Source organism: Mobula hypostoma, chromosome 3 (assembly GCF_963921235.1).
Source record: "Mobula hypostoma chromosome 3, sMobHyp1.1, whole genome shotgun sequence".
NCBI lineage: Eukaryota > Metazoa > Chordata > Chondrichthyes > Myliobatiformes > Myliobatidae > Mobula > Mobula hypostoma.
The window spans coordinates 187,954,278-187,966,326 of NC_086099.1; the positions used below are offsets into that span (position 1 = coordinate 187,954,278).

At 36.5% G+C, this 12,049-nt stretch overlaps 1 protein-coding gene across 1 annotated transcript in view; it reads left to right on the forward strand.

Moving 5' to 3' along the window:
• The window catches only part of myo3a (myosin IIIA), a 437,289-nt gene that overhangs the window by 36,108 nt on the left and 389,132 nt on the right, over positions 1-12,049 (forward strand). Inside the window, exons 2-3 of the mRNA XM_063042509.1 lie at positions 3,269-3,452; positions 10,176-10,310. Coding sequence (XP_062898579.1) covers positions 3,285-3,452; positions 10,176-10,310 — 303 coding nt within the window. The 5' untranslated portion in view covers positions 3,269-3,284. The remainder of the gene's footprint in view (positions 1-3,268; positions 3,453-10,175; positions 10,311-12,049) is intronic.

The window sequence follows — 12,049 nt, forward strand, 5'->3', positions numbered from 1 at the left end:
TCTTCAGGTCATGTCACAGCTTCTCAATTGGTTTAAAGTCTGGACTCTGACTTGGCCATTCTAAAACACAAATTTTCTTCTTTTTAAACCATTCTGTTGTAGATTTACTCTTGTGTTTTGGATCATTGTCTTGTTGCATCATCCAACTTCTATTAAACTTCAGGTGATGGACCACTACCCCGACATTCTCCTGTAAAATATTAGGATACAATTTTGGAACTCATTATTCCCTGAATGATTGCAAACTGTCCAGGCCCCAAGGCAGCAAAACAACCCAAACCATGGTCCTCCTTTCAAGTCAAGTCAAGTCACTTTTATTGTCATTTCAACCATAACTGATGGTACAGTACACAGTAAAAAATGAAACAATGATCCTCCAGGACCATGGTGCTACCTGAAACAACACAAAACTACACTAGACTACATGAAGCAACCCAAAACTACATTAGACATCAGGTCTACATGGAACTATAAAAATTGCACAAGACAGTGCAAGACAGTACAATAATTAATAAACAAGACAATAGGCACAGTAAAGGACAAATTACAATACGATAATAAATGATGTAAATGTAAACAATGTTTTAGCAGGAATTGAGAAAGAAATGAGCAAAAATTGCAAAGGGAGTGGAGTGGTTTTCAGCTGAGTGTGTGTGTGTGTGTGTGTGTGTAGGTTGGTGTCAGACTAGACTCTGGGAATTGAGGAGTCTAATGGCTTGGGGGAAGAAACTGTTTGATGTGCAGTGTCCCTTTTCCTCCAAACACAACAATGTGCATTCCTGCCAAAAAGTTCAACTTTTGTCTCATCTGTTCACAGTGTATTGTCCTAGAATCATTGTGGAACATCCAGGTGGTCTTTGAAATGTGAGACATGAAGCAATGTTTTTTTGGGAGAGAAGTGATTTCTTCTGTTGTGCCCTTCCATAAACACCATTCTTGTTCAGTGTTTTTCTCATAGTAGGCACATAAACAGAGACTTTTGCAAGTTCTAGAGATCTCTGAAGGTCTTTTGTTGTTACTCTTGGGTTCATTTTCTCCTCCTTCAGCACTGTATGTTGTGGTCTTGGTGTTTGCAGGACACCCACTCCTAGGGGAGTAGCAACAATTTCTGTTACTGGGGACTGATAAACACTCAGGTCTTTAGAAATAGTTATGTATAAGCTGGGTCAAACAATGTTTTTGCCAAAAGCTAATGAAATTGAAATTTTAATTCAAAAAGGAAAAATTAAAAAATTTATTTCTTGTATGTATAATTTGATTCAAGAACAGACAATTAAACAAGGAACCCATAAGTCAAAGCAAAAATGGGAAACAGATCTGAATATTAATATTGATGAAATAAATTGGTCAAGACTTTGTCTGGACAGTATGACAAATACAATAAATGTTTGACTTAGATTAGTACAATATAATTTTTTACACCAATTATATATTACACCACAAAAAATAAATAGATTAAATTCAAATATATCTGATAAATGTTTTCGGTGTAATCAAGAAATTGGTACTTTTCTACATTCTACTTGGTCTTGTTTTAAAATTCAACCCTTTTGGATAAATTTAAGAATCTTATTGGAACAAATTACTGGAATTCAACTTCCACATAACCCTGTATTATTTCTATTAGGTGATATTGAAGGGATAAAACCGAAACTTAAATTGAATAAATATCAGAAAGAATTTATAAAAATTGCATTGGCAGTAGCTAAGAAGACTATAGCAGTTACTTGGAAATCTGATTCGTATTTAAGTATGGATCGTTAGAATAATGAAATGGCTAGTTCTATTCCACTTGAAAAAATTACTTATAATTTAAGAGATAATTATGTAACATTCTTGAATATTTGGCGCCCTTATTTACAAAAGATAGGATGTCATATTTAAGTGCTCCGACAAAGAATTTGGTTACTTGGGGAAAGTAACGAATAATTATACCAAATTTATTTTGAATCCCATGGAGCGTGTGGAAACCTCCCAATACCCAGGCAGCTCTTCTTTTTTTTTCTTTTTTTCTTTTAGGTAGGACTATATATGGGGGGGGGGGAGGGTTAAGGGGAGGGGGGTAGATTTTATCTTTTCATGTATTCTTTTTGAAAATTTAATAAAAATTATATATAAAAAAAAAGAAATAGTTATGTAGCCTTTTCCAGCTTCATGTATCTCTGCAATTCTTCTTCTAAGGTCTTCTGAAAGTTGTTTTGATCAAAGCATGATGCACATAAAGAGATCTTTCTTGAGAAGTGCAAGCTGTCAGTAACCTGACTTTGTGTGTCTTTTCTAAAGGGCAGGGCACCTCTACAACCCACATCTCCAATCTCAACTCATTCCAAACAGCTTTTGTAGAAGGCTTTACCCCAGAGGTTTACAAACCTTTTTGAACCTAGACTGTGATTGTTTAAATGGTGTACTCAATAATGAAGAGAAGAAGTACAATTGTGTGCATTATTAGTTGAGACAGAATTTGTTTGTCTTTATTATTGAGATGAAGATCAGTCCACATTTTATGAGTAATTAATGCAGAAAACCAGGTAATAGCAAAGGATTCACAAACTTTTTCTTGTAACTGTACAGCAGAGCCAAGAGGTCATGACTGATAATATTTCATACTATCCAACTTTATTTAACATAGCTATCACTACCGAATCTAGCTTGTTGAATGTACCTTTTTCTAATGAGTACAAAACAGTTCAGAATCAGAATCTGATTCAATATCTCTGGAACGGTGTGAAATTCGTTGTTATGCAACCGCAGTACATTACAATACATAAATGATTGTAAGAAGCGTATGCATATGTGTGCCTTCAGGATCCTGTACCTCCTCCCTGATGGTAGTAATGGGAGAAGGTTAGCCTGCAATAAACAATTCTATATTGAAGAGCAGACTATCTGTTTGGATGGAACTGACCAACAACTCTGATAGAGGCAGATGCCAAGTTTTTAAGCTCACCAGTGGGAGGTAGTGCTTTAGCACTGCTGGCCCGCCACCTCGAGGGAGTCTTGATCATAAGCGGGCTGAAACTCCTGAAGACAGGTGGCACATCAACTGATGATCCCACTGGTGATAGCACAAGACAGTTCACATCTTAGTCCACATGTTTTTTTAACTCTAATGTGCAAAACAGCCGCGGAGTTTCATATGTTCATTAAAGCCAGATCACGCTTTGATTTTCTGTCATGGGTCATTGATTTTTAGTCAAAATACGATTTTACTCATTGGCTGTTAGTTAACACCAATGGACTTAATTGTTTCTTTTCCATTGCTGTTCAGGAGGTGGCAGTTAGGAATGTTCCCGCTAACTGGAAAAACGATCGTCTTTGACACCTTCCCTGATCCCTCTGATACCTGGGAGATTATTGAAACCATTGGCAAAGGAACATATGGCAAAGTCTTCAAAGTATTAAACAAGAAAAATGATAGCAAAGCTGCAGTTAAGATTCTGGACCCAATCTATGTGAGTAAATGCACTGATGTTTGCTGTGTGCTACTTCCTTTTGCAACTTAAATCAACCCTTTCCATATCCAACCCTTTCTATGGTAGTGTATTGGTTAGCCCGATGCTATTACAGCCCAATGAATTCTGGAGTTCAGAGTTCAATTCCAGCATTATTCCGTAAGGTGTCTTTATATCATCCCAGTGGAATGTTTGGATTTCGTTCAGCTGTTCCGGTTTTCTCTCACAGTCCAAACATGTACTGGGTTGGTTAATTGGTCATTGTAAATTGTCCTGTGGTTAGAACAGGGTTAATCTGGGTTGTGGGGTTGCTGGCATTGTGTGGGTCGAAGAGCTGTATAGCTAAATAAATAAATAAATAAAATCCGATAGAGCATTATCCACATTATCCATACTATTCTCTCTCTATGTGTAATCACTGATCAAACATGCTATTCTACAATGGATTGCTGATGGTCTTCTGAATTTTCAGCCTAGATCTGAGCAAAAGCTGTCCAGAGCTAGATATCCCATTATTACTATTGATTCCACCTTTCAGAAGCCATTTCAGCATTTATTTTCGTTTGTTTCAGTCATTCTCTGACACATTAACTTGGCAGTGATTCATAGAACTGCCTGAAAGACAGCAATAAAACAAGTGTTCGATGCAAAGGTAATTCAGGTTGAAATTGGTGAAAGTTTTTACTTTGGAAGTCTTTGCAGAACACCTGTGCCAGTAGTGTTGAGCACCATCTGACAGGATTGTGACAAAGTGGAAGAACAAAATCATGAGTATAATGAATGTCACGCTAAGCTTAAACATATATAAAAAACATCTAAGTTACTGGACTAGCATTCAGAGATCTGGACCCTTAATTCAAAGACCGGAGTTCAAATTTCACTACAGCTGAAGGGAAATTTAAAGGTAAATAATTTAATCTGTAGTAACACGTTTCTCTTAGTAACAGTGACTGTGAAACTGATTAGTGGAAATCCTTTGATTCATTAATGTCCTGCCGAGAAGGAAATCTGCCATGCTTACTTGTTTTATAGTATCTGTGTCACAGCAGTGTAATTAACTCTGAATGGTCTGCTGAAATGGCCTGGCAAGTACCAGTGGAATTGGGGATGGACATTGAGTACAGCCCCTTACAATGCTGTCCCTGTCTAGTGAATGAAGGGACTGAAGGAGAAAAAAAGTGTTCTTAGAATTAATGACACAATGTAACAAGAACTTACTTTAATACTTTGCAGAAAATCGGGGAATGGAATACCAAACCAGATATTATACAATGACCTTATTACATTTTTAAACATCTAAAACGCCTGAAGAGCTGCAAAGCGGGTGCTAAAACAGTGTGGCTGGGTGGTGTAAGGCAGAGGATCCACACCACCAGATTATCAGCCATTAAAACTCCCCCAAAATTTTAAAATAAGGTTTGAAAATCAAAAGTCATAGTGAGCGGAATCAATTAGTAAAACAGGAAATGACTGAGAATGATAGACGAAGTGAGAGAAGAAATATAATTATTTACTTGACAGTTCTGGCGAGGGTCATCGAACTGAAATGTTAGCTTTGGAACTGCTATTGGTTTATTACTATCCCATATACCAAGATAGAGTGAGGAGCTTGACTTGCATATTGTTCATGCAGATGACATCATTACACAGTGCATTGAAATAGAACAAGATAAATCAATAACAATGCAGAATAAAGTGTAAAAGCTGCAAGAGAAGTGCAGTGCAGGTCAGCAATAAAGTGTAAGGTCATTAAGAGGTAGATTGTGAGGCCAAGAGTCCTAGATAGACACTTGACCTCACAATCTACCTCATTATCATCTTTTCTTGGATCAGAGGACACAGCCTCAGAATACAAGGATGTGCCTTTAGAATAGAGATGAGGAAGAATTATTTAGCTAGGTGGTGAATCTGTGGAATTCTTTGCCACAGATGACTATGGAAGCCAAATCAATGAGTATATTTAAAACAGAGGTTGAAAGGTTCTTGATTAGTAAGGGCGTCAAAGCGGGCAGGAGAATTGGGTTGAGAGGGATAATAAATCAGCCATGATAGAATGATGAAACAGACAAATTCTGCTCCTATGTCTTATGGTTTTACCTACCTACCATACAAGAGATGCATTATAGAGTATGATAACAATGGGATAGAAGCTGTCCTTTAGCACGGTGATACGTGCTTTGAAGCTTTTGTATCTTCTGCACAATAGGCTTGAACTGAAGTTTCACTTTCTGATCCCTAAGAGGTGCTATTGTGGGAAGTAAAAGAATGTTAAAACTGTCCTTCAATCAAACAGAGAAGTATTTAATTAAGATCTATTACCTTGGGTGAATGTGGGGGATTGGGCCCTTGATGGTGAATGGCCATAAATACATATTTCTCTGTTTGACTTAAGTGAGAGCAATTCTTTTGTTTCAGAAAGCACTTGCATCTTATGTCCAGGATTTCTCCCCTCCCTTTAACCATTGACTTTCCTATGTCCTGTCCATTATTTTTAAATAAGTACTGTATGGCTGCTAAAACCTCTGGTGCCCAGCATCACTTAAAGAGCAAAATACATAGGTATTTGTCTTAGTCATGTGTATGTGTGATGTACTCTTCCAATATTTAGTGACTTCGATAGAAACAAAGTCTAGAAGCAGATTTTTAATATGTTTATATATCAAATAGCTTCATGTTTCTATCAGATTACAATCACAGCACATCACAGAAACCAGCCTCTCCTCTATGGTGTCTGTCCATACTTCCCAGTGCCTCAGTTAAAAACACAATCAAAGACCCCCACCCCCACTGGACATTCTCTCTTTTCCCCTCTCCCTTCAGGCACATACCACCTAAAAGCCTAAAAGCACATACCACCAAGCACAAAGGCAGCTTCAATCCTGCTGTTATCAGACTATTAAATGGACCTTTTTTATTGTAAGATGGACTTGAACTCACAATCTAATGCATTATGATTTTGCACTTTATTATTCACCTGCACTACACTTTCTCAGTAGCATGTACACTCTCCTCTGCACTGTTTTACCTCAATGCACTATATAATGATGTGATCTGTATGAACGGTATGCAGTACAAACTTTTCACTGTATCTTGGTACATAAAAATAATATTCCAATACTTCGTATTATTTGGGAAATCCAAGCGGATGTTTCATGTCATTAGACACCCTTGTACAATTCCCACATCAGGCACACATTAGTTTTTTTTTTATTCTTTGTGAGTGACCTTGGACCACCCCGCCCAGGATGACTGTCAAAGGACATTTCATGCTCTTTACATCACAGTGTTCTCCAACATAGGCAAAGTATTTAACATCTATCCTCTACACTGATACAATTGCCTAACACACTCTGACCTCAGTCCTCACTCTAAACTGTTCCCACCATCATATGCTGCTGTCCCAATCAACTTCTTTCCTCAAGTGAAATGCTCCAGGCCTTGGGTTCAACTGGTGCACAACCAAAAGGACCACTAGTGCTCTTTTTCTGCATTGGTGCTGTGTAAATGATGCACTGGAGTCTGCAAACTATCGACTCACTTATATGAATAGTATCCACGGCTGAGGGAAAATTTCTACACAAGGTCCCTAAGAGTAAAATATTTTACATAAAAACATAACAACAAATAAACAGAAGCAGACATAGATCATTCCCTGCTCAAGACTGCTCCGTTGTCCAATAAAGATGATAGATAACCTTTATGTGAACACCATTTTCCTGCGCTAAACTCCCCCATTCTACTTTCCAACGAACAGCTCTGTACCTTGCCAAGGATGACAGCTACCTTCCACCTTTCTCCAGATACTCCCTGGGATGTAGTGTAATACCACGAGCACATTCTGTTATGCAGAATCACCAGTTCACACATGTGAGTTTACAAAGGAAGATATAACTTGATTATTTGAAAGTGTCAATGAATGAAATTTAGTTCTGGGAAGTAATTAAGTTAATAGACTTAAACATTTTATTGTATATCTATTTTAAACAACATCAATGCTATTAACTTTTTCATCAGTACAATAACCCTGCAAACCAAATGCCTTGAAAGGGTACACTTTGCACTGTCTGTGTCAATTTACCACTGCTGAGGGGTAATTGACCATGGCTCTATTAAAAACTCATTTGAACTATGGTTATATTTTACTATTATTTTGTATCAGGAGGATGAGGGTTTTCTTAAAATCAAATGTGTAAACCAGGAAACAAGTAATCAGTCTAATTCGCAAACCACTGAACCTAACTAATTACTTCTAGCTTGGTTTCTTGTGGATATTCTAAATTCTGTCTTGGTGATTGGTTTGTTTTTGACTTCGGAAATTGTTTGCAAGATCTGATGGCATTTCTGTCTGTGAAAAATATGTAGATTACGTAAAGAAAACTGGAAAAGAATATATCTAATGTGAAGTACACCAAATACAGAAAATAAGGTTTATTTAACATTACAAGTATATATTACCATATGTACTGAAATTGAGGGTGCCGGGATTTATTGATGTTTAGTTAAGTTTATTTTCACTTAGGAATTAAACCAAAGTTTGAGATAGGACACTTCTGCACTTCTGCACTAGTGCATTAACAATGTCTGGGATGCAATGCAACCTTAGAAACGAAAAGACATCAAATATTGTGCCAAATCCACAAGTTAGAGTTAATTAGGTTTCTCTGTACACAATATCTATTAAAAATAGAGGGTGCATCAATATCTGAAGATTAATGAAAGTAAAGGCAGATGATATTGGTGGAAGCAATTTCTCTGGATCTAGGCAATATTTGAAAAATAACACATCAATCATATAAATAGGTCATTGGTGCAGTTTTGAATTGTATCTGGGCAGAGGTATAATAAAAATAAAGATCAGGTATGAAAGGAAATTCAATGAGCAGAACTACAGCAGTGAACTGTCTAAAAGACATGTCTGAGAAGAAGGAAAATGGAAATAAGGTGAAAATTAGCGAAATGGTCCAGGAAGAGGATGAAGGACAAATATCCATTATTGCTGTACACATGACATAACTTAAGACCATAAGACAATAGGGACAGAACTGTGCTATTTGGCCCATTGAGTTTGCTCTATCATTCCAACATCACTGATTCATTATCTCTCTTAGTCAAATTCTCCTACCTTCTACCTGTAATGTTTGATTACCTTACTATCAACTTCCACTTTAAATACACTTAATGACTTGGCCTCCACAGCTGTATTTGGCAATGAATTTCACAGATTTCACCACACTCTAGCTTAAGGAATTCCTCCTCTTTTCTATTCTAAAGGGACATCCTTGTATTCTGAGGCTGTACCTTCTGGACCTAGACTCCCCACTATAGGAAACATTCTCTCCATATCCACTCTAACTAGGCCTTTCAATATTCAATAGGTTTCAGTGAGATCCCCCTCCCCCCACCCCATTCTTCTAAACTCCAGCAAGTACAGGCCTAGAGCCATCAAACGCTCCTCAAATGTTAACCCTTTCATTCCTGGGATCATTCTTGTGACCCTCATCTGTACTCTCTCCAATGCCAGTACATCTCTTCCTAGAAAAGGGGAGCAAAACTGGTCACAGTACTCCAAGTGTGGTTTGACCAAAGACCTAAAAGCTTCAGCATTACATCCTTGTTTTTATCTTCTAGTCCTCTCAAGAAGAATACTAACATTGCATTTGCCTTCCTTACCTGCAAGCTAACCTTTAGGGAATCGTGCATGAGGACTCTTAACGTCCATTTATACCTCTGATTTCTGAATTTTCTCCCCATTTAGAAAATAGTTCACCACCTTATTCTACTAAAATGCATCCTTACTGGGGCAAGTTGTGAGTGGGCAAAGTTAGCTTGCAGGGCCTTAGACTGAGAATAATAAAATGAGTTATGAGTCAACGGAATACTTGTGTAAAGTGAGAGAAAACTGGGGAAAAAAAACATCTTTCTTGTTCTCAAACTTCAAAAGTGGGGCCCAAGTTTTTAATATTTAGGGATTGAAAATATCAAAACCACTGAGCTGTTATTGAAGCAGAATTCAAAGACATTTGGAGAGACAGAGTTTATGAGGAGGGTGATAACATTGTTTGGAAAAGGTGTCAGATAAAGGAGGGAGGTGAGAGAAGAGCAGGAGGCAGAGGAAGGAGCTAGGTCAACATTTAGGAGGGAAGCACCTTTACTGTTGAGCTCAGTCGTAGACATAATATGTCAGTTTAATTCAGCATCATGTTTAACAAGGCACTGGGGCCAAAACACATCTCCCTGTGCTGTACTGTTCTATGATCTATAATTGCATTGTCTAATAGCATGATCCTTTGGCCCATCATGAACGTGCTGACCATTGATTTCCCATCTATTTGAATTGCATTTTCTGGTACATGGCCTCTATGTTTTTGCAATTGAGGAGGTCCATAATGGACAAGAAACTTATTAAGTGGACTAACACATGAAGAAAATCTCATCTGAATGAGGTACAAGGGACTTGTAATTACCGACAAAATCATCCCCCAAACAGCTCTTTCCATAGACTAAAGTAGTGAGAAAAGAGCTTCAAATTGTTAAGAATCTTCTTAATCTTTTAATTGCATTGGATCTTTTATTCATATTTGGAATGCAGTTTTCGAAGGTCGTTAACATAATTTCATATTGTATTAAGAAGCAGGTTTTGAAAATTTAGGCCCGAGAAGATAGTATAATTGGCAGACTTTCTATAGATATTTCAAATGTGTTAATCATTCTTATTTACTTTAGGACATTGATGAAGAAATCGAGGTTGAGTATAATATTCTTCAAGCGCTCTCAGATCATGAAAATGTTGTCAAGTTCTATGGAATGTACTATAAGAGGGATGAAAGGAATAAACATCAGCTTTGGCTTGTACTAGAGGTAGGAATTCCTAGCTTTACAGAAATTACCTGATACTCTTTTCTGACTGGAGTGACAAATCTTAATTTCATGTGATTAGATATTTTTTCCCTTAATGGGTACTGGCATAAAAGTTATTGAAGGAAATGAGGAACACCGTTGTTTACAGTAAAAAAAACACTTCACAATACATTTGAATTTGACATCCATGAATAGAGTTTTTCCTATAGATTAAATGTTGTTTACCAGATAACTCTATTAGATTACAATGAAAATGATGCAGTATTTTGTTGTTCTGAATTTTTAATATGAGCTATATTTTAAATGGGATGAGTTTTAGAATATCCCCCACCCAGTCTTGTTGACAAAACTACATTCGTGCAATTTTCTCTGAGTTATTGAAGTTTGCAGTTTCTGTCTCACAATGTTTCAATGTTTCAATGTTCCAATAAAAGATATCAATGATATCATTATTGTTCCAAAGAACCAGAACACAGCAATTGAATTTCATGATTATCAATCATAATATTTCTTTATTAAAATGTACATCAGAGTACCTAGCATCATCAACAAACTTTGTCATAATTAACATAAAAAGATACAAAGAAATATTCAAAAAGGAAGACATTTTTAAAAATACCTCTGTATTAGAGGTGGCATGTCATTTAGCAGAATGTGCACATGCCATTCATGGGATAATTAGGCAAATTATTTAAAATTTTTAAAAATTCTTATTAATTATTGCTCTAAATTGAATCTATCTCTGACATTCAATCTTTAATTATTTATTGATATACACTTCTCAGTTATTTCAAATCTTCAATGTAACTCTTGTGTGCCTTCACCCATATTAAAAATTAAAGTGTTTCTTTCTTTCTTTCTGATACTTACTTTATGAAATCTTTTTAATAACCTCACAACCTTATTATCTAAATGTGATGCTATTAAAAATGTGCGAGCAAATGGTAGCAGTAAACCTTTGCTTTGTAGATGTTTAACAGCTTCACTGTTAGCTGAACTGTATCAGCAAAAGACTGCTTTGTACTCCTTGCTAAAAAAAATCGCAACTTCTAAATGTTTAATCTCTTTCATTTGTAAGAAAGGAAACAAAAAGCTTCCACCCAAATATGGTAACAGGTTGAATGCCATTCTCATATGGCCTAAATTCAAGAGCTATGCCTGCTTTATAATTTTGCATCTTCAAGCTGATTGTGAATTGATGGGAGTGACTTCTGCAGTTATAGTCCATTGAGTGATACTGCAGTAGAAAACAAAGCAATGGATATAATATTTTTTTGATAGAAGCAATGGCTAAAAGTAGTGAACTGAAAACCACAGAACTATAATTGCCAGAAATTAGAATTTCTACTTCCTATTACAATTGTTCTGGAAATAACCAGCAGGTCAGGTAGCAACTATGAAGAAAGAATCGAAGTTAACACTTAATGTCAATTACCTTTATCAGAACAAGCACAGTTAAGAAATAAGCGTTTTTTTGAAGTTGCCTAGGAGGAGAAGGGATGAATGGAACAAAGAGAATGTTTGTGATAAGATGGAGACTAAGAGATCTTAACAAAGAAAGATGATGACAATGCCAGTGTAAAGATACGAATTGCATACGATCTACCTGAAAAATAATACAGAAACAGATGAACGGCTGGAAGAATGAAAGATATTCATCACATCTCACCACAAATACCTATTGTTTGCTGACTAACACAGGGCGTCAATTAAGCAAAGCCTCGGTTTTGATGTATTAA